The 26,197-nt window shown below is 46.3% G+C and overlaps 1 protein-coding gene across 2 annotated transcripts in view; it reads left to right on the top strand.

Moving 5' to 3' along the window:
* LOC146193373 (MAM and LDL-receptor class A domain-containing protein 1-like) overlaps nt 1-26,197 on the top strand; it is a 241,331-nt gene that overhangs the window by 84,766 nt on the left and 130,368 nt on the right. For both annotated transcript variants that reach the window (XM_084602734.1, XM_084602733.1), the window contains exons 19-26: nt 6,397-6,613; nt 10,643-10,807; nt 11,189-11,413; nt 12,336-12,368; nt 14,262-14,396; nt 15,008-15,146; nt 24,360-24,468; nt 25,017-25,098. In XM_084602734.1, the coding sequence (XP_084458860.1) occupies nt 6,397-6,613; nt 10,643-10,807; nt 11,189-11,413; nt 12,336-12,368; nt 14,262-14,396; nt 15,008-15,146; nt 24,360-24,468; nt 25,017-25,098 (1,105 nt within the window). The remainder of the gene's footprint in view (nt 1-6,396; nt 6,614-10,642; nt 10,808-11,188; nt 11,414-12,335; nt 12,369-14,261; nt 14,397-15,007; nt 15,147-24,359; nt 24,469-25,016; nt 25,099-26,197) is intronic.

Genomic DNA, 26,197 nt, shown 5'->3' with positions numbered 1-26,197 from the left:
GTCTCCAAATGGGGAAATGTCAGGCAGGCGCACAGAAGAGGACAAGACAGTGTGAAAACGAGGCTCTCCAGAATAGAGGTTGAGGAAGAGGAAGCTCACAATCTGTTGGTTAGCGCACCAGGCTAAGGTGAAGGAATCGCTCTGTAAATGAACCCTAACAATACTGCCAATGAACCAAGCCAGGCTTCCTTGATTATAATGCTTTAACCAATTTTGTACCGAACAAAAAGCCGCACAGAATGCGTAATCTGGTGAAGGAAATTATTTTATACCAAACATGGAAATCAAGCTCTGGTTTTTTTGCAGGCTTAGTTCATCTCTCTGCTGTTTCGAGCCCTTCATAACATTTCGTTATATATCAGTGTCTTCTTAGGATAAAAGAAAGCAAGTGCAATATCCCCTTCGATATATAAATATTTCCACGTGCTCCGTATCCCTCGTTCAAACAGCTTTGGCACCGTTCCAGCTTCTTAGATCTATGAATATAATATATCCCGTTCGTCCTGCTAAGAACGCAAGGAATGTACGTTTTGTTTTTGCTTGTTCTAAGCAGTGCATTGCAGGCGAAGCTTTCGAAACCTCCTAAGTTCTTAATATTGAAAGGGAGTGAAAGGGGGTTTTTACTGTGCTTTAACAGGGATAATAGCCCTGTCGAAGTTTCACGGCGAACCACACAAGAACACAGCCAGTCTCAGTCTCCACAAGCGAGCACGACCAGCGTAGCGGCACTTCGTCGTCCTTATCCTCGTCTTCGTGATATTCTCGCCTACTTAATCCTCGTCTTCGTATATCCTCGTGTAGTTCACTACAATTTCCCCCGGAGCTAGGAGGAGCCATCCTGGCGACCTATGGTGAGGGCAAGAGGAGCGGATCGTAGTACGTTTAGAGGCGGCTCACGTGCACAGTTTCGCGGCCGCGATGACGCATGTCCGAAGAGGTAGTGAGTGGCTCCACGATGTAATTCACAGGGGAGGTTTGACGGACAATGCGGTAGGGGCCGTGATACTCGGTTCGAAATTTTGATGACAATCCCGGTTGGGTGCCGGGAACCCAAAGCCAAACAAGGGATCCTGCAGGAAAAACGTGTGGCGTCTGATCTTTGTCGCGGTGATGCTTTTGGCGGCCTTGAGATTCCGATGTAAAACACCGGGCCAACTGGCGACATTCCTCCGCATGTTTGGCAACGTCTGAAAGGAGAGTACACTCGGAGGAGTCGGGACGATATGGTAAAATAGTGTCCATCGTGGACGACGCCTCACGCCCATAAAGGAGGAAGAAAGGGCTAAATCCAGTAGTTGACTGCGTGGCGGTGTTATAAGCGTATGTCACGAAAGGAAGGACAGCGTCCCAGTTAGCGGCAACGTACATCGTCAGCATATTTCCGAGAGTGCGATTGAAGCGCTCAGTCAACCCGTTTGTTTGAGGATGGTAGGCTGTTGTGGTCCGATGTATGATGCGACATTCGGCCAGTAGAGATTCAACGACGTTGGAAAGGAAGACGCGTCCTCGGTCACTCAGCAGCTCTCGCGGCACGCCGAGGCGAAGAACAAAATGATGTAGCAAGAACAGGGCAACTTCACGGGCAGTAGCGGCGGGTAAAGCGGCGGTCTCGGCATACCGGGTGAGGTGGCCGATGCCGACGATAATCCACCGGTTCCCAGAGACCGTGCATGGAAGTGGCCCGTAAAGGTCAACGCCAATGCGGTCAAAAGGGCGGGCCGGGCATGGAAGTGGTTGTAAGGGGCCAGAAGCACGAGGTGTGGATGACTTCCGGCGCTGACAGGCGATGCAGGAGCGGACGTATTTGCGAATATACCCGTACATGCCGCGCCAATAGTAGCGTTGAGAGATCCTTTGAAACGTCTTCACTACACCAGGATGGGCACACTGAGGGTCGGCATGGAAAGAGGTGCAAATTTCATGTCGTAAATGGCGGGGAATGATAAGAAGCCACCGTCGACCATCAGTCATATAATTGCGGCGGTAGAGAAGACCGTCTCGTAGGGCAAAGTGTGGTGCTTGACGGCGTAAAGCCCGAGAAGGCACAGCAGCGTTAGGAGAAGTGGACACGATCTCGATAAGAGATGCGAGCCACGGGTCTTTTCGCTGCTCCGCAGGCATTTCAGCGATGGTTAGAGAGGAGAGGACGGGATCAGCCGCCGTAGAGCAAGCAGGTTCGTTGGAGACGGGAGAACGAGATAGTGCGTCGGCGTCCATGTGTTTACGGCCAGAGCGATATATAACGCGGATGTCAAATTCCTGTAGGCGGAGAGCCCATCGTGCGAGGCGGCCGGACGGGTCTTTAAGAGAGGACAGCCAACATAACGCGTGGTGGTCCGTGACGACGTCAAACTGGCGACCGTAAAGGTAGGGTCGGAATTTTGTTAATGCCCACACAATTGCCAAACACTCCTTTTCCGTAACTGAGTAGTTACGTTCAGCTTTAGAGAGGATACGACTCGCGTACGTGACGAAGTATTCGTGAAAACCGTTTTTCCGCTGTGCTAAGACAGCTCCGAGGCCAACGCCACTCGCATCAGTATGAACCTCGGTGGGTGCTGTCGGGTCGTAGTGGCGAAGGATTGGTGGCGAAGTCAAAAGACGGCGCAATGCGTTGAACGCTTCGTCGCACTCGACCGACCACGCAGTTAAGTCACTGTTTCCTCCGAGTAGTTTCGTCAGGGGTGCAATTATCGAAGCAAAATTCTGCACGAAGCGCCGAAAATAGGAGCATAGACCTATGAAGCTTCGAAGTTGCTTGAGCGAAACCGGCTTAGGAATCTCCGCCACTGCGCGCAGCTTGGCCGGATCAGGGCGAACACCTTCCTTAGAGACGATGTGCCCCAAAATAGTCAACTCCCTGGCACCGAAGTGACACTTCTTGAGATTCAGTTGCAGGCCGGCGTCAGTAAGGCAAACCAAAACTTGCCGCAAGCGCTCTAGGTGCGTAGCGAAGTCGGTGGAAAAGACAACAATGTCGTCCAAGTAGCAGAGGCAGATGTGCCACTTGAACTTCCGCAAGATGTTATCCATCATCCTCTCGAATGTGGCGGGCGCATTGCACAAACCGAAGGGCATCACATTAAATTCATAGAGGCCATCCGGCGTCACAAATGCGGTCTTCTCTCTGTCACAGGCTGCCATTGGTACTTGCCAGTAACCTGAACGTAAATCGAGATGAAAAGTACTCGGCACCTTGGAGGCAATCAAGAGCGTCGTCTATACGCGGAAGGGGGTAATTGTCCTTGTGGGTAATTTTGTTGAGGCGCCGGTAATCAATACAAAAGCGAAACGAGCTATCTTTCTTTTTCACTAGCACCACTAGTGAAGACCAGGGGCTTTGTGATGGACGAATTACACCACGTTGTAGCATGTCCTCAACTTGTTCATTGATCACGCGACGCTCTGCCGCTGACACACGATAGGGGCGCTGTCGAAAAGGCGAGTTAGAGCCGGTCTGAATGTAATGCGCGACTGTGGAAGTGCGGCCGAGAGGTGTGTGGGCGGCGTCGAAAGCGAAGCGAAATGTCTGTAAAAGGGCCACGAGCTGAGTCCGGTAGGTGGAAGGAAGAGCGCCATCGATGGCGGTTCGGAAGAAGTCGTCTGGCAACGAATCAGGCGTCGGATCGGACTGCAGAGCATCAATGTAGTTACTGCGGTAGGTCTCGGAGGCATCCAGGTCAGAGAGAAGGAGGGCTGGTTGAATAGAACTGGGAGATTCCCCACGTAGCAGAGTAATCGGGCGTGGGGACGGATTGTAGATGAGTAGCTTCGTGAAGCCACCGTGAACATCGAGAACAGCAGATGGCAGCGGCAGGTGCTTGCGGTGGATGAAGGATGCAGACGGTGTAAATAAAACACTAACGTCTGACACGGCAGGACACGAAAGAGGCACAAGGGCACAAGCCTCTGGTGCTACGTCGACATCTTCCGCGATGGTCAGCTTTTGAGGACACACTGAACGGTTGTCGTCGGGCAGTGCGTCGCACAGTGCAGAAAATTCTACTTCAGCTCGGGCGCAATCGATCACGGCATTATTTTTAGACAAGAAGTCCCATCCGAGGATCACGTCGTGAGAATAAGATGACAAAACTACGAACTCGACACTGTACAAAATACCTTCAATGACGACACGCGCTGTACATGCTGCTAAAGGTGCAATCCTCTCTTCACTGGCAGTGCGGAGCGACAAACCGTTAAATGACGTCGTAACTTTTCGTAATCGTCGGCAGAGTTAGTCATGAATCACTGACACTGCAGCACCCGTATCGACCAGCGCATATACGGACAGACCATCGATAGAAATCATTATAGTGTTCGTGGGCGGAATATGAGGCCTTGAGCTTTTCGCAGAGTACGCAGTTCTTGCCTCAGGAAATGCGGAGCTTAGTTTCCCTCGTCAGCAGGTGGTGGTCGCCGGCGCATTGGTGACAGTGACCGGCGACGCGGAGAAGGAGAACGACGGGTTGTATATTAACGCTGTTCTGGGGCATACGCCGGCGGAGAGTGGGCAGAACGAAGCAGCGGTGGCGAGTAATCAGAAGACGCAGGCTCGGCCATGCGACGACGACATCTGCGGGCCACATGTCCAGCGAAACCACAGTAGTAGCAAATAGGACGATTGTCCGAAGTACGCCAAGGGTTGTAATAGCGCGCAGTGGGTGGATGAAGCGGGGCTGTTTGAGAAAACGGTGCAGGGCGTAGAACAGGCTGCATGGGTTGTGACGGCTCAGGCGGTGGCCGCGCAGCCACAGCCGCGTAGGTCAAAGGGGCTGGAACAGCAGGTTGACTATACTGGACTGGTGCTTCGACGTATGTCAAAGGAGCAACAGAAGGAGCTTCAGGAAGCGTGGGGAGTGCTTCCGCAACTTGTTGGCGGATGACTTGCTGCAGCTTTGGCACTAAAGGAGTGGGAGCGTCAGGACGTTGGCGAACGAGGGATAGTTGACGGGCAACTTCTCGAACGAACTGCTGTATTTGTGGCAGCAAGGTGGACTGGTCTGCTTCAGGTGTTAAAGCTGCAAGCGGCGCGGGGTTTGAGAGCGAAGAACGAGTGATGTTACGGCGCTTGCGTAATTCATCAAAGTTGTGGCATGCGTTGATAACGTCGACGACGGTGGCTGGATTTTTAGCCAGAAGCATCTGGAACGCGTCATCATCAATTCCTTGCATAATGTGATCAATCTTGGTGCTCTCTGACATTGAAGCGTCCACGCGCTTGCACAGGTCTACGACATCTTCAATATAGCTGGTAAAATTCTCACCAGGAAGCTGTGCACGGCCGCGCAGGCGTTGCTCAGCGCGCAACTTGCGCACTGCAGGCCGACCGAAAATATCGGCAAAACTAGCTTTGAAAGTAGACCACGATGTGATATCGGCCTCGTGGTTGCGGAACCATAGATTTGCAACGTCCGTTAGGTAGAAAATGACGTTATTGAGTTTTTGGTTGTCCCAGTGGTTGTGAATACTGACCCGCTGACCCGCTCATATGAGGCGAGCCAGTCTTCCACGTCATGGTCGCCGGTTCCGCTGAAGATAGGAGGATCACGCTGGCGCAAAGCTCCAGCGCAGAACACCGCGGATGAGGGTCCGGTTGGACTGGGGGTGGTAGCGTCGGTCATTGCTTGTGTCGGGAGTGTGCTGCTGCGGAGCTCCAGGGCGGCAGGAAATGCTCACCTCCACCAAGTGAAAGGGGGGTTTTACTGTGCTTTAACAGGGATAATAGCCCTGTCGAAGTTTCACGGCGAACCACACAAGAACACAGCCGGTCTCAGTCTCCACAAGCGAGCACGAGCAGCGCAGCGGCACTTCGTCGTCCTTATCCTCGTCTTCGTGATATTCTCGCCTACTTAATCCTCGTCTTCGTATATCCTCGTGTAGTTCACTACAATATAAATAATAACTTTGCTGGCTAGTTCTTCTGCTTGAAAAAAAAAAAGAGAGCGATTGAGCTTGATGACGATGTCCAATATGCTCATTCTGTTACTCTCGACCTAAACGGACACACTATAACAGGCAATGCGAATCAGCGAAAGGCGGACACTTTAGGTCGTAAATGCTTATGTCGTCAGATCCGGCAACCTCCTTTAGCATTTGCCATATTGCATATTATTGTTCACGTTGCACGAAAGAATGTGGCTGAATTTTCCTTAGCTGTATTTTTATCTACGCCTCACTTTTACACAACAAATAGATGCATCAGTGCTAATTGCATGGAAAACTGTAAGTTTGAGCACTTAGTGATACAACTCTCCTTAATCGACGGACAGACATACGTTTCACCGCTCCGCAATATGTTCAATTCTTAAAACGTCAGACTTTCTTCTTTCTCTGCTAACATCCTTCATTTCTATCGGTAGCATAGCTGCCACTGCCACTTTTTGCCTATTTACGCAGGTCGTCCTTCGAGCCAACTTCACAGAAAGCCCGACGATGGCGTTCTCCGTGGACAATGTTGTGCTTAGGCCAGAAGCATGCATCCATCCCGCCCAGTGCGACTTTGCAGATGGCCTCTGCGGCTACATTAGCCAATTCCGGGGGGGCTTTCGTTGGCTGGTAGGCACCGGTCGTATGGAGAGGCCTGCTCAGCATTCGGGCGCACCGGTTCCATCAGGTAGCGGGGGCCATTTATTCTCTTTTCTTTGGGCATATTTATTGATGTTATATACATTCAATACGGCGATACGGCTTGAGCCTCTAATACTAGCATTATCGCAGGGGAATTATGGCAATCAGGTTTATTTGTAGTGAAACGAAATCTTTCCTCGAAAACGATAACGTTGTGCTGCGTAGCGCATCGCCACTTTCGCCACTTTCGTATCTGTGAAGCTGGGGCAGCACCTCCACCAGATGTGTAACAGTTGTTACACAGAAACTACTGTGGCCGCTGAGCGAGAGCACCGAGACAGCTGAACCAGCGAACGAGGGCACCAGGTACGGGCCTACGCTTCAACGTCAGCTCCTTCGTCCCACTGCGCTCCTTCTTCTTCTCGCTCTAATGCACGTGTCAATATTTTGGCTGCCTTTCATTAGATAGCCTTTTCGTGACGAATGACAGGCAACGGGAGGGCTTGATGATAACGGCCACCGTTAACGTCGTCTGCAGAACGCAGAAGCCGTAGAATGTCATGAGCTAAGTAAATGTGTTATGCACTAAAACTAATGCACTGAATGTAATAGTTTTAGATAAGAAAACGAATTCAGCTTTTCTCAGTTAATCAACTATAAAAAAGGTAAACTTTCGGCCTAAGCTCAACCTTCTGGGCCTCTGAATTTAAAACCAGAAGACTCGCGTAACTTAATCAGCGGTTTCTACACTAGCTCTGATGAAGAGTGACAGTTTGTTATAGATCTCTTATAATGTGTTATAGATTGCTGAAAGTAAACTTTGCAGCAGCTTTGCCACGTTAATCACTTATAAAAATGTTAGAATAGCCGCAAATGTTCAACCTTCGACTTCACTTCAATTAAAAAGAACAACAATTGCATAACTTAATAAGAAGGTTTTGTACCAGTTCAGGTGAACGGTTGCAGTGTATTACGGGCCTCATACAAGATCTACCAAAAGTTACTTTGCTGCAGGAGTACAGTGAAAGTTTGATAAATTTTAAGTTTTTTAAAAGGAGGTTTAATCCACCTCTTGAAATAATTTATCAAAGTTCCTTGAACTTTACTTTTAGCTTAGAGCCAACCAAACTATTCCTCACTTTTCGTGCCAGTAATCTTCAAAATTATTCAGCCGATAGTCTCAAGTTCTACGAATAAAAAAATGTTTCCTGTCATGTTACTTGATACCGAAACAGGAGAGCGGAGAAGGGCAACTATTTACTTAATCATTTTGTCCACTCGATAATACTCAGGCAGAGGTAAACGCCACCTTATATTTGCCACCTTATTCGTTATGTCTTATATTTGCCGCCGTATTCGTTATGTCTAAAACGTTAGCTAAAATATGATGCTGAATAAAAAAACGACGGCATTAATAAGTAGGCTCTTATGAAAGGATTTGGCACTCATATCAAATGGTTGTGTTTCCTGACCTTTGGAGCGAATTATTACCAGTGTATTGATGCCTTTAAATCTGCGTGACGCACGCTTTAAATATTTCACTCCCTACTCTTAGACAACAGTTTACGTTGCTAGTAAAATTATGTCAACAAAGAAATGATGTAAGCCAGGCGCACAGATAAAAACTAGAGAGAGAGATAGAGAGAACAGAACTTATGTAGACTGTAGGCGATGCCCAGAAGGCTACTCTGCACGTTAAGAGCGGAGCTTAGAAAAATGAAAGGAAGACCAGCAATGGAAAGAGGTTTCTATTGGTATCCGCAGTCCACTAAGTTAAAGGGACAGAGGGCTCGCACTTCAAGTTTATAACAGCGAACCCAACCCACGTTTTTTAAAACTTTCAAGAGAGCCTTCACTCCGCTACACTCCGATGCTTGTACTCTCGTCGTTTTACACAAGACAATTTTGAGACTTTGCACAAAACTTTCATTGCTGAGGAAAGACTGGAGAAAATAGCTTACTAACAAAGGGCGCATAATGTAGGTGAATTAAATTGGGGGTTGTGACTCCGTATTTTGTAAACAAAGGGCGCATAATGTAGGTGAATTAAATTGGGTTTTGATGACTCCGTATTTTGTATGTACTGTCCAACTGTGGTAGGCTAGGCCTTAAGAAGAATATCTGCAAACACAGACGTTTTGCGTCTCGAGAAGACTTTCGGGTCAAAATTATTGTCCGCCTTTTTGGCTATGACGCGACAGCGTTAACAGATTCCGTCTGTGGCTCCTTTGCGGATTTTAGTAAGAGTAGATGTTATTTTCTTTTATTCCCAGCCCCGCCAATTTGTGCTTATTGCATCGCACATGGGATGATACCCTGTCACATTGTCGACCGCCCGACAGAGATAAATAACCGCGCTTTAACCCACCGGAACTCATCTGCCGGCACTACCTAGGAGCAGCGTGTGTGACTTCTGAATCGGATGGTTCCTCAAGGTTCGATTACCATCGAACCCGTTCTTATGAAAAGTGCTGTCCGCGTTGGCAGCGGTTGTCAACATTGTCATGTCAATCGGTCTTGTACGTCTCACAATTCAACGAACAGCCAGTGCCAGGCCGCGTCACGTGACAACTACCCTTGTCAAAGACATGCCCGTAACTTTTCATTCACAGAGCAGACGCGGGACTTTCTAGATAAGAGGCTTGTAACGCTCTCGCGCTAAAACTGTTATTTATAGGTTTCACAAGTCATGTATTATCTTTGGTCCGCAGCAGCCCGCTTAGAAACAAATAAAATAAAAGATCTACCAAGTGCTAGGGAATGACGCAGTCGCTGAAAAATATACAAATGAGGCTAGTTCAATTTGTATGCGTGAAAGAACATTCAAGTTGCATCCCACTCCGGAAAGTAATTTCCGTGTACAATTATTTCGCTGTACATCTTATAATAGTGAGGTGTGCCACGTTGCTTATCACTTCTGGGGCTATCAAAATATTTCCCTTCTGGCAGAGAGGCAGTGAAGTGGTGGGAGATCCGTATTAAAGCGATAGTGTTTATATGGACGAAATGGAGAGCTCAAAACTTATCGGCGACACGTTGTCACGCCGGAAATTTGAGTAAGCAGCAGAAGATATTATGTGAGAGCAGTGAACATTGCTCTCACATAATATCTTCGAATTTCAATTAGCAGGCTTTTTTTTTTACTGGGCATTTGTAAGGTGAGGTCCTTGTACTGTAGTGCTGAGTGCCGTGCATGTGGTTCTTCTGGAGGTGGGCATGGAGGGGGGGGGGGGGAGGGGTGACGCTCCTGAAGGATAGCGCTAGGAGAAGAGGTGCCCAGGAGAGCCAGCAGCCTATCTAGTGGGGGCAGACGCAGCACGTCTGAAGGTTACGATGGGTGAAGAGGGGATACATGGAGGAGGCATCCTGTCTCTAGAGGTACTAGAGGTCTCTCTTCCGGAAATGGACGGTAGTTAGAACTTGCGTATAATGGAACAGTGCCTTATCTAGACGACGGGGAGTCGGGAGTTGTAGGCGACATTTCTCGAAGAGACCGCGGGTGGAGTGGTCGGTGCAAGGGGATGCACCCTATTTAGCGAGTGTGGCGGTTGTTGAAAGGTGGCGATTCTGGAGGGTGCCGATGAGTAGACATTTGGATAGAAGGAAACTGGTAGCATATATTTTGGGAGGTTGAGACGGGGTGGAGTGACGCTCTTGGTAGCGAAGGCTTGATACACAGGGACTCATATGCTTGGCGGTGAAGCCTTCAAGTGCCTCTGGTTTCGGTGAATGTCGCTCATACCCCAAAAGCACTGAAAAATAGAAATTAATATTGCCGGCCCCTCTCCCCTTCATCCATAGCCTTCAGCAATAGCAGCGGCTGGGGAACAGATATGGGAGGCACCTGGCGTCGGCTTCGATCTCATACGATAAGCTGTAGTCGAGAGAGCTGGCGGGTGTTATTAGGTGGCGCAGAAAGCAGTTTTACTGCCCTCTCTGACGTCCCGCAATATTGTTATCACGGCAGTATGCGCAAGCAAATGCAGGTGCAAGTTCTGTCACAAGGTTTGCGTCGTATGTACTGTCGCAAAAACAGCGTCAACCTAAACGACGTTTTGCACGTGTTTTGTCGCAGATGGCTATTCCCCTTTTACGTACCTCGACCTGACAATCTCTACACGGGAAACGGCCTTCAGGCGATCGCCGAACTCTTCCGATACTGTTGCTCTGCTCAGCCCAGTTTTCGATGCCAGAGACAATGGGGTCGATATAACCATCAGTTACTTCAGAGACGGACCAGGTAAGCGTACATATTTCTGCTGGAATAATAGATCACATTAGAATGATTGAAAATTTTTATATTCACCGAAAAAGAGAAATGCATGAAACCTGTTTTTAATTACATTACTCAAAAATGTAGACGGTAGTATGCTACCCGTCTGGTGTTGTTTGTTCCGGATTAGGCCAATAATTTAGGGCAAGAAAGTTTGTCGGCCTGCCAAAAAACGTATATTAATTAAAACCTGGCGTCCTCAGAATAAAACCTGGCGTCCTCAGGAAGCATTGCTTGATTTCTATATGCGTAAAAACATGCTTTCTATTTTCTTTTTATTCGGCTCATGTGGACATTTTTTTTATCGATTATTCACTCTCTCAAATGATCGCTCTGTTCCTTTCCCAGATATTATGGCGGCAAATGTATCCATTTTGTGCTACGAAGATAATTTGTCTCCGAAGGAAGAAATCATACATTCAGCGGAGCTGGCGGAGGTATCCCAGTGGACGAGCTTGAATTTGACGCTCAAGAAGGGTTCGAACTGCCAGCTTGCAATACAGGTGGATTGTGACAAGGGGACAAATGGAACAATGGCCATCGGAGAAATACAAGTCTCTGCGTTACAGCCAGGTATTATAGACACCTTGTCTGTCATAATTAGTAGCAGATGCATCCTATTAGATCGGCAGGAAAACTGCAACCTGGATATCCGTGTTAATGCAGCGGCTTTACTAACTGCTCGTCTTATTCACAAATTCCTCATTTGCTTTTGCGCCAATCACAGGCAAATGTTGTCATGTGATTTATGGACAGTATGTACGGAAGGAACAAAAAATGTAAAGAGAAGCAAAAATTTTATGACTATTTATTTATTTGTACCCTCAGGGCTTACCAGAAGCGTTATAGAGGGAAGGGGCTTTTGCACATCATTAATTAGAGTAATATGGGAGAGGCCTTCGCCCTGCAGTGGGTATAGTGAGGCTGACAATGATGGTGATGATGATGATGATGATTATGATAATATATGAAATACAAACAAGGTGAAGAACACAATTGCATCGGCAAAATAGAGACAAATGAGTAATATAGCCACTGAACAAAACAGATAAACAAAAACAGATAGTTTACAGTACATGAAAGAAAAGTAAGTATGGGTTGGTACCTTCGCTATAGAATGTAAACGACCAAATATATAGAACATAAGCGGTACCTCCTGTGTAAAAAAAACAGTTGAATCTCAGGGACAAAAATTTGGAATTCCACCTACATACACTACTACAACAAACTTTTGGTTTCGTGAGTTACGGAAAAAGCTGGATTTGCATTTCTGGTCTCGCTTTCTTAGTAAGAGTTCGCTTACATTTGAATATCTACTGAGGAGCCAGTAACTTATAAACATGACAAGCCGAGCTCTACCAAAAATAGTCGACTAATCGTGCACTGCTGACTGTGCCTTTCACACAGAAGTAAAGCTTTCATTTTTTAACCTTGCATAACTGTCATTATTTATCAAAACCTACCTGTGTTCTCAAGCATAACTATCATCTTCCAGATGAGCAACCGGGCCCCGGCTACGACTCACCGGGTAAGTACTTTGCTGTCTCTTATGCTTAAGTTTTGTTTACTATACGTGAGTGTCTCCATATGCAACCTAACTGATATAAATAGTTGTTTAAGCACTTATCTGAGGTGACTGAAAGCGATGCAATATTCAAGCGTGTAAAATCTTGTGAATGCTGGCAGAGCGATAGAAGTATGTTAGAAAGTATGTTTTTCAGCGTGCGGAAACACAGCCTCGAATAAAAAAAAAACAAGAGAGCCAAGTTGAACTTTCATTCCTCGTATGCCTGTATAAGCAACTCGGAGTTATATTCATTATACTAGATATTTGGCAAGATGCTCAACCTATGTACAGAAAATGAGAAAATCTCCTTTAGTGCCGATTATTTTGTGAAAGTAGCAACGAAAACACACTTATTAAGTCTAACAGATTCTTACAGTTACATTCCCCCTCCAGTCACCTTAAGAAAATGAGCGAAATATCTAGTCAGCATTCATACTCACTGTTGTTTACAGCTAAGAAAGATCATATTCACACATGAATGTTACGGTCAAGGCAACAAACAAGCCGATGCATAGCAAGGATAGAAATACTGTTTTCTTTGTTATCAATTTTTAAGCCTGAAACCGGTGATTCCATGACCTAAAAAATAAGATAAGAGGCGGCAACAGCAGCAGGAAAATCTACAATGCGGGCAGGAGGACGAGCCAGCCCCTAAAGCAGATTCGAAGCCGACACGTGCTTCGAGAAAGGGGCATTACAGCAATACAGCTGTGGGAGAATAGTCATGAAGAGATTTCCGGAAGATAGAGAGAAGGATACAAAACGAATAACCTTTTTTTCTTATTATTCCACGCTTGACAGGTATGATTTACTCTGATGTGTTATTATTCTGTTTTTTAGTCTTTCTCTCCTCCTCCCAGAAAGCTCTTGATAACTATTCCCCTGCAGCTGCATTGGCTACCAAGCCCTTTTAAAATGCCTATCCCCTTCGAAGAGAATAAATTCGTTTTTCCGTTCCTTCCTTCCTTCCCCTCTACTGTATTATCGTTCCATTCCTTATGTATTTTTCGTCGTTGTATGATCACCAGTCCTCCAAAGTTTTTGAATTTCTTTTAACACTTAGACGAGCAAATTCATATATCTTACCTTGAATTTTTTAAACACCCCCGCCAGACGTGCTGTCCCTGCCTCCAAAGATTTTTAAAAATACTAATGCTATAGATACCGAGAAAACCGCTGTATTACTCTCTAGAGAAAACGTATTCTAAACGAACACCGAAAAATCACTTGCAGTGCTAAGCCTTCACCTGTGATTCGCCTGACAGCGATTCAGTTTTGGAAGAAACTATGACGTCCCCCAAGACTCTTTACACGAGAATGCGAAAGCATTCGAGTTCTCAGGTTCATTTTCGGGTTGTTTACGTCAGGTTCCTTGCTGCATTCGCCCACGTATACCTTTCGAGCTATCGATCGTTGGGATATTACCCAAATTATTCAAGAGGGCCAAGGTGCCCAATTTGGAAATAGGCTACTATTGATGGTACTGTGCCATTAGTCTCTTATGATCATGTTATCCCTGTGACATCGTCTCTGTCTTGGCCAGCCGGAAATTTTTCCGCCCTTGGCGGCGGGCATATGGTCTGCCGGGAACACTAGTCCCATCGCAACAACATTTTGGACATAACTTTTACATTTGGGTTTCAGGTAAATAACCTACAAAGTTTTGTTCCTAGCATAGAGACGCGTTTCCGCAGTCATGGTATGAACAGTGATAAATGACGAAGATTAGAGGGAAGAGAGATAAAGAGATAGGCAAAGCGCTCGGGACGTCCTTTGGAAGGGCCCAAGCATGCAAAGGACATTTCACGGGCCTTAAGCTTGATGATGACTATAATCATTGTTTTTGAATCGCAGAAATATGCACGTTCGAAGCGGCCAACATGTGCGGCTGGGACCCAAATGGTGGATCAGTGGCTTGGGCTCTGAATGATCCGGTCAGAAAGGTCCCTGACGTTCCAAGATTTGATCACACTCTCCGAGCCTACAGAGGTGAGCAGCTGCATGGTTTATCAGAAATGTTCTGTTTGTGAAAAATATACGTAGGCCGTAAAATGCCAATATGCTAGTGCACAAAAAATAAAAAGAAAGAGAAAATGAAAAGGGCTTCTTTTTACAGAAATATTCCGCTATCATTTAAGAGCTACAACTCATTTTCGTGATTTTTTTGCTTTAAAAAAAGCTCGAGGCGCATCATGTAAGAACTTTAACGTCTCGGCGATTTTAGTGGCAAGCACCAACTGTCGCTAAAGTTGTAACAATTATGCATTCGTCTTCAACACAGTTTACACTTCTTAAAAGCAGTAGCTCTACTTGAATTCAACAGTTAATATGCTTCATTCTTGAGACACGCTAAAACTACTTACTTTGTCTGTTGATATGGTAAATTTTAGATTCGTTGATTATTCCGTAAGATTACTCATAAGTGCGCGAAACAAATGTGTTGGCTTATACACTGCCACATTCGAGAGGCGGCATAAAGTTGATGTGCTGTTGTAATCAAAATAGTATTAGAACCTGAACCAATCGCCATATGAGATAAAAATTGGCTTTATCAATAAGAAAAGTGCAGGAAAACTGATTTTGACATTGCCTTTTTTTAGGTCGTTTCATCTTTGTTTCCAACGACAACGACGACAAATATGAAACAGCTGTTTTGAAAAGCCCAGACTTGACCGTGAACACTACTAATGAAGCCTGTTTCAGCTTTTGGCAGTTCACTGACAATGAAGAACATACACTGTGAGTGTGATAAAGCATACTCCTTCGTCTCTTCAGAAAACTTTACGCTTTTCAAATAACATATAGGTTCTTTATTAGACAGAAGTATGCAATTGAAGCTACACAGCACCTGCATAATTTGTTAAGTGAAAGCAAAAGTATCCTCGGTTTTGTATTATTAGATGCTAGAAGCGTTGTAATCAAATATTTGCACTGATCCCAATAGATTCAAAGTATCAATAAGGTAAGTGTATTTCAGTTTTGCGTGATGGTGTTGAGGTTTAGTCTGAGGAGGTAACTCTTTTCTTTACTACATTTAAATTGTTCATCATATATTGTGAGCCCTCCACGGATCTTCTCTCATTTGTACATACTGTGATCTTCTTCTTCCTTTTGTATATACCATCATCATCGTCCCGCGGCGCCGACGCCGGCACGTGCTTGGGTTTTCTCCGTCAGATTAAACGCTGACACGGCATTCCTTGCTTTGCCTTCACGACCTTGCCGTGTGGACCTGGCCTTCTTTCACAAGTGGTGGAGGTGAAATTCGATCCCCTCGCTGCCTTGTGTCCTGCCTCTCGCTGGAGCTACGTTCCGGTCACCGTTTAACAACTACCATCGTCATGTCAACCGAGAGCAGTCCCGACCCGGCCGGACCCTCTACCTCGGCTACACCACCGCCTCCGATGGCGCCCACACGACAACGCGACCCGCCGCTGGTCGCTGGTCGTCACGACGAAGACGTCAATGACTGGCTTGACACTTATGAACGCTGCAGTGCCTACAACCGGTGCGATGATGCTTTAAAATTCTAAACGTTTCTTTCTACCTTATTGAGGTCACCAGACATTGGTTTATTAACCGCGAGCCCCACGCCACAAACTGGCCCACCTTCAAGCAGCAGTTCCTACAGTACTTCGCCGACCCGGCTGTTCGGACGGAGATCGCAAGGATCAAGCTCGCTTCCCGCCGTCAAGATCCCGATGAGTCCTTTGCGTCATACATAGAGGCCGTGCTTGCACTCTGTCGGCGTATCAGTCCCACCATTCCGGAATCTGAACGTGTACACCATGTCGTGAAAGGAATCAGTTCCATGGCTTATAACACCCTAGTTGCCCAGAATCCATCAAGTGTTGATACTCTTATTACGACCTGCCAACGCCTCGACCAGCTACAGTCCACCCAATTGCAGCCCGGCTTCGCTACTGCCCCGACCTCTACTGACCTCGATCTACGAGCCATGATTCGAGCGATAATCCGCGAGGAGCTCCAAGCCCTCAGCCCTTTCAGCCGGCACGGATGCGATCATTTGTCTCCGCGTTTAACGACGCCGGCCTCCGCCACATTAAAGAGTTGGCCACTATCAACCACCCTGTCACACCTGATCCTGCTGCACCTCGCCCAGCACCAACTTAAGCTCACGTCGCTGCATCCCCTCTTCCTTTTGTTCCCCCACCCCAAGCACCGCCCTACAACCACATCAACGCCATGACGACGGCTCAATCAACGCCACCTTATTACGCACCTTGGCATCCCTCTCGCCCAGTGTGCTATTATTGTGGAATTCGAGGACATGTATCTCGCTTTTGTTGCCGACGCATCCAGAACGAGCGACGTGGCTATGACGCCTTCGAAAGTGACATACCTGCGCATTACCAGCGATGACCGATTCCCAGGCAACGTAGTCGATTCTCTCCACCGCCGGTATCCTCGTCTGAACCAAGTTGGGCTCATGTATCCCGACGCCGGTTCCCTTCCCCATACCGCCGCTCTGTTTCGCCACTTCGACCAGCAACAACTCTCCCTGTCCGTCAATCGGAAAACTAAGCGGTGCAGTTTCTGGAGTGGGAACTGCACTTTGCGAACTTACAAAAAGTCCTCCTCATCGCCCGTATATGATTTCCGTTTTAACTGAAGGATTACCGGTCGAAGCTTTGGTTGACACAGGGGCTGCACTTTCTGTTATTCACGCTGGTTTGTGCCACCGTTTGCGGAAAGTAACGACACCATATGATGAACCTGAAATTCGTGGAGCAAATGGCGTCCCTCTGCACCCGTCAGCAATGTGTACAGTTCGAGTTGTTATAGACGGCGTCCGCCACCATGTGCAGTTTGCTGTGCTGTCACCGTGTGCGCATTTGATAATTTTTGGATGGGATTTTTTTGTCAACTGCTTCAGCGTTCATTTCTTGTGGCGACCGTGTCATCCATATGACAGACAGAGATTTTTCATCTGACATTTTTGCACGGCATCGTTCCCTCATTGCCGCAGCTGGTACTGTATTGCCTCCACAGTGCGAAACACTTCTTACCGTTTTTTCTGAACACATCACTGACAGAGATGTACTCATCGCACCATCTCGTCGTCATCTTGCACGTGGAATCGCCTTCCCATCAAGTCTTGTACGATTCCGCAGCAGCTCAGCGAGAGTAGCTGCCACGAACACTTACCGTGAATCCCTCGTGCTGACTAAAGAAACTACCCTGCCATGCATAGCGAATGCTCACCCTATGTCCATGATGGCGCTGACGGCCCCGCTACCTCCGCAACGTCATTCATCGCAAGTCTCTCTTTCCATGCTGTCGAAAACAATCAATCCGAACCTCATGCCGCACCAACGCCAAGAATTGCTGCAATTGCTTCAAGCCCACCAAGCCATTTTTGATGCCACTTCCCCACCGTTGGGACGGACTAGTGTTGCATATCACCGTATCCTTACTGAAGGTAACTCAATTGTACGCCGACGACCTTATCGGGTTTCTCTCTCGGAACGAAAAGTAATTGAAGACAATGTCATTGACATGCTCCGTCGCTATATTGTCCGTCCATCAACAAGCCCATGGTCCTCAGTAGTACTAGTATAAAAAAAGACGGATCGGTACAATTCTGTGTTGATTATCGCGCACTTAACAAAATTACCCGCAAGGATGCCTACCCGATGCCGCGTATTGATGACGCCCTTGACCCTCTCCAAGGCGCCGAATATTTCTCGACCTTGGAACTCCGCTCAGGCTATTGGCAAATACCTATGCACGAGGACGACAAAGAAAAAACCGCTTTCGCAACTCCTGACGGACTTTACGAGTTTAATGTTATGCCCTTCGGCCTTTGTAACGCAACCGCAACATTTGAAAGAATGATCGATACTGTACTTCGTGGCCTCAAAGGGAGAACCTGTTTATGTTACTTGGATGACATTGTTATCTTTTCGTCAACCTTTACCGACCATCTCAAGCGCCTGAATGAAGTCCTCACGTGTCTAGCTTCAGCGGGCCTTCAGCTCAAAACCAAGAAGTGTCACTTTGCAGAGAAGGAAATTAAAATATTGGGACATCTGGTTAGCCATGATGGCATTCGCCCAGACCCTGAAAAAATAATCGTGGTTTTGTACTTTCCTCGTCCGCAACGGACTATAGATTTGCGCAGTTTCCTCGGCCTGGCGTCTTATTTCCGGCGATTTATAAGGCATTTTGCAACTATTGCCGCGCCACTTCATGAACTACTAAACACGCGCAGCCCTTTCGTGTGGACTGAACAGTGCAACATTGCTTTTAACGACCTAAAGCACGCCCTCACATCAGATCCCGTTCTTGGCCACTTCAGCGACAGCGCTCCTACCATCCTGCACACTGATACCAGTGGTCACAGTCTTGGCGCTGTCCTTCTGCAGCGCGATGCAACTTCGCGTGAGAAAGTGATTGCCTTCGCCAGTAGGACCATGACTCCAGCTGAGAAAAATTACACCATTACCGAGCAGGAATGTCTCGCCATCGTCTGGGCTGTTCAAAAGTTTCGCCTTTACCTACATAGTCGGCATTTCACAGTTGTGACCGATCACCATGCTCTTTGCTGGTTATCATCACTGAAAAATTTGACAGGCAGACTTGGCCGTTGGATTCTACGCCTGCAAGCATACCATTTCGACGCCGTTTATAAACGGGTCGCCAAACATCAAGACGCCGACGATCTTTCTCGCTGCCCCGTTTCGGAATCAATCTGCTGTTTTTCTTCACAATGCATTTCCACCTCTGACCAGAGCCGACCATCGCTTCCATCGACGCATAATACTGCAGTTTCTTTTGACGGCTCTGAGAACAAGCGCGCTTTCCGCTCACAGCAATTAGCTGATGCCTACTGCCAGGCCCATCATCGACCGCCTTATCGGCGCTTGGAGCCCACCCAACGCTAGGCTTCGCCGACAGCTTCGCAATTTGAATCTTGAAGATGGCATACTATGCCGCTACGTCTATTATCCTGATGGAACTCGCTGGCTCCCAGTCGTACCGCGTGTGCTTCGTCCACGTATACTAGCGGCTTTCCACGATGACGCTACTCCAGATCATCTTGGTTTTTGACAAAACATACGACCGCGTGAAAAGACGATTCTTTTGGCCTGGCCTGTCTATCACCGTAGCTAAATACGTTGCTTCCTGCCACCTATGCCAACGTTGCAAGCGGCCGACTTCCTCCCCGGCTGGCCTCCTACAGCCCCTTCCCTGTCCCGCCACACCATTCGACGTAGGTGGCATCGACTTATATGGTCTCCTACCTCTCTCCAATGGGGGTAATCATTGGATTATAACAGCTGTCGACCACCTTACACGCTATGCTGGGACGGCCCCTGTACCGACTTGTTCCGCTGAAGAGGTAGCTAATTTCTTTTTGCGGTCAATTGTATTGCGTCATGGCGCTCATCGGATGCTCCTAAGTGAACGCTGGACGGCCTTCTTATCGAAAGCGTATCCGAAATTCTTCGTGCGTCATCCACCCTCCATAAGACAACCTCAAGCTACCATCCCCAGACTAACGGTCTGACTGAGCGATTTCATCGCAACCTATCGGATATGATATCCATGTAAATCACACCGGATCGTCGAAATTGAGTTTCTGTTCAACCATTCGTCACATTCGCCTATAATACTGCAGTACAGCGGACTACAGGTTACTCTTCATTTTTCCTCGTTTTCGGCTCTCCTCCCACTACACTCCTCGACACTTCCTTCTTCTCTACGTCCGACCACTCCTCATCATTACCAGCCCCGTTCTTATCCCGTGTGGCAAGATGCCGTCATCTTGCCCGCCTTAACACAGAAGCGTGCCAGCAAGACCGCAAGAGTCGCTACGATTGGACGAATCGTGTGGTCTCTTTTCGTCCTGGTCGCGAAGTACTGCTCTATACACCACTGCGCACCCTTGACCTTAATGATAAATTTCAGCGCCGCTATCTTGGTCCCTACAAAGTCATCAACCAAACTCCCCCAGTAAACTACCAGGTCACACCTGTTGATCCCCCAGCCGACCGACGCCACCGTGGAATTGAAACTGAAATGTACGTATCTCGCGTGAAGCCGTTTGTGCTCCGCGGCACATCGGTTGGTTAGGAGCGGCCAGGCTGGCCGCTTCCGACACCCCCGGGCAGATTGTGTGAGCCCTCCACGGATCTTCTTTCATTTGTACATGCCATGATCTTCTTCTTCCTCTTGTATATACCATCACCATCGTCCCGCGGCGCCGGCGCCGGCACGCGCTTGGGTTTTCTCCATCAGATTAAACGCTGACACGGCATACCTTGCCTTGCCTTCACGACCTTGCCGTGTGGACCTAGCCTACTTTCACAATATTTTCAATTCCTGCCTACATACTTGGGGCAAGAAATTACCCTACAATTTTTAGTCCTACACGGGCAACAAATCTCTCATTAACGAATTATCAATACCAACTGCAACGCAGCACATATATTTTCATTCTTTTAGTCGACGAAATACCATTCTATACAAGGTAAGCACTGTGGAAATTATATTTCTTTTGTTTAAAATAACTATGCAAAAACTAATTCGTGGAAATTATTTTTCTTTTGTTTAAAATAACTATGCAAAACTTAATTCATGCTAGGCGCCTTTAAGCGAAACACTTCTGAAGCGATAGATAAAAATTTAGCGCACCTATTAACCTCTACTTACAAGGCTAAAACGTTATTCCCGTTTCCCACATATGGAATGCAATGCCTTGTGATGTCAAGTATACAAGCGGTTTAATCGGAACTAAATAGGTATATGCATAACGACGACTGCACGCTTCGTATATTTCCTCGCCGTCGCGGTGTTGTTTTCTTCCCCGAATTATATATGCATTCCGAAGCAGAGTGCCAGGTGGGAGCCGGCGAGATTATATTTCGGCAGTTATTAGATCCCTGAGTGCGCACCGCATTGCCACATTCCAATGCCTCCGATGACCAAATCTGGGCAGCCTTCTAACGTCCATGATCAGCTTTGTTCCCAATACCAATGAATGCTTTATGTAGCTCTACAAGACTCAGAGCCTCGTAGAGCTCTGAGTCTTGAAACTACCTGTGAGCCTTGGCCGTCCAGGTGGATTCTGGAGGGGCTCACTGTGTCAGACCTGTGACGCAGCAGGGGGTGCTAAGAATTCCTGGCTCCGCTGGACAGGCCGCCATTGCAAAACTGACCTTGACAACGTTTAACGCTAGAAGCCTAGCTAGTGAAGCTAGTTTAGCAGTGCTGTTAGAGGAACTAGAGGGTATGAAATGGGATGTCATAGGGCTTAGTGAGGTTAAGAGACCGAAGCAGGCATATACTGTACTGAAAGACGGCCAAGTACTATGTTATCCAGGTTTACCGGAGAGGCAAGAACTAGCAGTAGTTTTCCTTATCAATAGGTATATAGCGGGTAATATAGATGAATTCTGTAGTATTAATGAGAAGGTGGCAGGCATCGTAATTAGGCTTAATAAGCGGTATAAACTGAATGTTGCACAGGCCTATGCAACCACATGTAGTTATGATCACAAGGCAGTTTAAAGCTTCTACGAAGATGTAGAATCGGCAATACGAAAAGCAACGACGCAGTATACTGTACAAATGGGGGACTTCAATTCCAAGGTAGAGAAAAAGCAGGCAGGAGACCAAGTAGTAGGTGAATATGGCATAAGGAAGGGGGAAATCAGCTGGAGAGGATCAGATAACTACAGATTTGCTGAAGGACGGGGGGATATCGTGCTAGAAAAACTGGCCACCCTGTATACGCAGTGCCTGGTGTCATCGACGGTACCGGAACCATGGAAGAATGCAAACATTATCCTCGTTCATAAGAAAGGGGACTCTAAGGACCTTAAAAATTACAAACCAATCAGCTTACTGTCTGTTAGTATGAAGTATTTACTAAGGTAATCGCTAATAGAATCAGGACAGCCTTAGACTGCAATCAAGCAAAGAATCAAGCAAGGGTTTCGGAAACGGTACTCTACTATCGATCATATCCATACCATCAATCAGGTGATAGAAAAATGCTCGTAATATAACCAGCCCTTATACATAGCATTCATTGATTACGAAAAAGCATTTGACTCAGTTGAAACCTCGGCGGTGATGCAGGCATTGCGAAATCAGGGGGTAGACGAGCCGTACGTGAAAGTGCTGGAAGATGTATATAGTGGCTGCACAGCAACCATAGTTCTGCATAAAGAAAGTAACAAAATTCCCATAAAGAAAGGTGTTAGGAAAGGAAATACAATCTCCCCAGTACTATTCACAGCTTGCTTAGAGGAAGTATTCAGAGACTTGGAATGGGAGCAGTTAGGGATAAGGGTAGATGAAGAATACCTGAGTAATCTGAGATTTGTTGATGACATTGCCTTGCTAAGCAACTCGGGGGATGAACTGCAAATAATGATTGATGACCTAGACAGGAAAAGTAGTAAGTTAGGCTTGAAAATCAACATGCAGAAGACTAAGGTAATGTTCAACAGCCTCGGGAAGGAACAGCAGTTTACATTAGGTAACGAAGAACTGGAAGTAGTAGGCGAGTATGTCTACTTGGGACAGGTAGTAACCGCAGATCCGGACCATGAAAAGGAAATAACCAGACGAATAAGATTGGGATGGAGCGCATTTGGCAAGCATTCGCAGATTATGACTAGCAGCTTACCGGTATCGCTCAAGAGGAAAGTATAGAACAGTTGCATCTTGCCTGTACTCACCTATGGGGCTGAAACGTGGAGGCTAACCAAGAGAGTTCTACTTAAGTTGAGGACAACCCAGAGGGCAATGGAACGAAAAATGGTAGGGGTAACATTAAGAGATAGGAAGCATGCAGAGTGGGTTAGAGAAATAACTCAAGTTACCGACATTCTAGTGGAAATTAAGAAGAAGAAATGGTCATGGGCAGGACATGTAGTGCGAAGAGAGGATAACCGATGGTCGCTGAGGGTAACAAACTGGATTCCAAGAGAAGGAAAGCGTAGCAGGGGGCGGCAGAAAGTTAGGTGGGCGGATGAGATTAAGAAGTTCGCAGGGGTCAAGTGGATGCAGATAGCACAGAACCGGGTTAAATTGAGAAATATGGGAGGATCCTTCGCCCTGCACTGGGTATAGTCAAGCTGATGATGATGATGGCAAGATTCAGGTACACACTGCTGGTCTCGATCCTACACACGTTGATTATTATTAGAAAATGATCATTATTTGCCATGCTTCATAGTTTTATCAAAGTGCCCTTCAAGTAGCCGGGATAGTCAAAATGTAATCATTTCCTAAAAGGTCCAGCCTATACGGTGAATATTAGAAACGGTAAGAAAGCCGAACTGCGCCAACTACGTGGTCGCTTTCTTGCCTGTTCCTTCATTTCTGTAAAGTTTACAATGCAAGCGGAAAATATAAATTGCGAGGAAAGCAAGGCGGCAGCGCAGTTTTAATATTCCCCTAACTCTGTAAAAATGGGATAGGTGTACGTAGCACGAAGTCTTAAATCATGTCATCTGTCATCAAATGCTCTTGTTCAACATACATGTAAGTTCATAGCAAGTAAGCTGTGCTAGATGCATCGAGCATAGTTAGAATGACGATCGTAATGCGAGCTCATTTCCCATTTTTGGGCTGAACTGAGTAGGGCGTGCAACAGACAATTTTGCTGATATTTTAACCAGCAATTTTTGCGGAAAGGAACTTATCCTGCATCAAAGAGCATGCAGCTGCCCACTTTGATCGTGGAGCTTTCTGTTAATGTACGTAAACCTGTCATCCTTGAAGAATGGCTCTGGTGTACGGTGGCTGTTTCTTTGGTGGCATGTCAAGTCGCAGACTCATTGTTTTCACATATTTGGAGAAGAAATTTAAAATGAGATAATTATAAATTTAAAAAGGATGCTCTTACTTCTGCATATTTGCGCTTGCCTTTTTTGAAAGCGTTGATTTTCGGCGGCGTTTTTTCTTCAATAGCGTGAAGGTACGCTCCGGCAACCGAGTCATCCACGAGTTCACTACACGAACAAGCCACAAATGGAACCATGTTCAGGTTGATCTTAAAAAGGAAGCAAGAAACTTTACCGTATGTACTCGGTTTTTTTTTTATTATATTTTTTGAACCTATACTTTAGCCTAAGTAAAATATGTGTATATTATAAATTAAACGAATTCTCAAAGACTTGATTAAAATCGCGCTTTCAGTGGTGAGACGTCTTCTACATCCTGAATTATTTTGGTGTCTCAGCTGACGGGTACTTATTCTGCTGAAAACACTTCATACATTGTACAAAAAGAGATCAGTCACAGTGCTAACGGCGGACAGACCGGACAACACTGAAAAAAGGCGCCGATGATATTGCAGTGTAGAATTCTGATCCGTATAGAATGCCGATGGTTGTTAGGCCTGCTCATTACTCTTGTTCCTCAAAAGGGCGCATTGCAAAGAGACTGTCAATGGCTTATTGATTTACTTAAAGCGGGATAGACCATTGGGTATGTTACATGATTTAGTAGTTTCATGCCATGCATAACAAAACTGAATACTTCCCAGTTATTATTAAGAGAGGTATATAGTTTATTTGCACAACTAAGTGATTTGCACGTCATTGGACATGTTTACATATATTGCAGCTGGAGATTAAAGTTTACTTGGACGTTGGCATCCTCGCTCTAGATGACCTTCAAGTTAGTGCAGGGAAATGTCCACCTAGAGGTGAGCTATTATGAATATTTGGAGACGTTATTTCGTAAGCTTCACCACGCCTTCATTTTATTGAAAATTTGTTTGTTTTTTGTTTTTGTTTGGGGGGAGGGGGCGGCTATCCCGTTAATTTTCAGGAAAAGTAAGACCGTGCACCTGTCGAGTTGCTTTTGTTTATTTGCATTATCTTCTAGTCCTATTACTGCTATAGTTCAAACTACGTTGTTTTGTTTGCTTGTTTTTCAGCTTAAATTAAAGACGTCACTAGCATAATCGCGTGCTCTTTGGTAAAACAATAATTATTTCTCTGTATGGGTGCATCTCTTGTGCCTTTGCGGTTACATACAAGTAAAAGCACCTCAGAAGCATTGGCTGGGCAGATATGTACAATGCGGTCTGTCATTGCCCAGCTAAGAACGCATTATACTGTATCGGTAACAAAAGGAAGGTAAACAGTGGTGCTCTGAGTACGAGCCATGCGTCTTATGTGTGCGGCTGGTGAAATTGAGAACATACGGTTTGGTGTACAAATTGTTAAAATATTATGGCCAATATTCTGTTTAAAAAAATAGTACTCAAAACTTATTACACTGACTAACAATACCGCCTACATCACAATGTGTACAATCGCAGAACACTCCCTGTGCTCTTGTACTGAAAAAGCAGAAATACGTTTTATTGGTCAACTTTGAATAACAAGTATTCTAAACACTTTCTACATCCTAAATATGTAACCTAATATTTTCAAACCCACGCCGTGGGGGATTAATGGGCAGGGCGATGACCTGCATAGCCGGACAGCCGAGATCAGATCTCGACCGCGGTGTTACCATTTGAATGCAGGCAAAACGCAAAGGTGCCTGTGAGCTGTGCAATATCAGTCCACTTTAATGAACCCCTGGTAGTTGAAGTTATACGGAACATTACACTACGCCATTGCTTATAAATTGAGTAGTTTCGACAGTTAATGCTGGCAAACCAAACAAAATAAAGATTTCTAGGGTAGCCGTCCATAACGTAATAACCTCCCCTGCTGCCTCACCAGCCAATTACAGAATACTTCAGTGGCGTATAACGTAAACAAAACCAAGATTTATAACAGATCAATATT

The sequence above is a fragment of the Amblyomma maculatum genome, chromosome 4 (genome assembly GCF_055883805.1).
Source record: "Amblyomma maculatum isolate TAMU_Amacu chromosome 4, ASM5588380v1, whole genome shotgun sequence".
NCBI classification, from domain to species: Eukaryota; Metazoa; Arthropoda; class Arachnida; order Ixodida; family Ixodidae; genus Amblyomma; species Amblyomma maculatum.
Note: the sequence above shows the minus strand (reverse complement) of the source record. Positions and strands in the feature narration are given on the sequence as shown.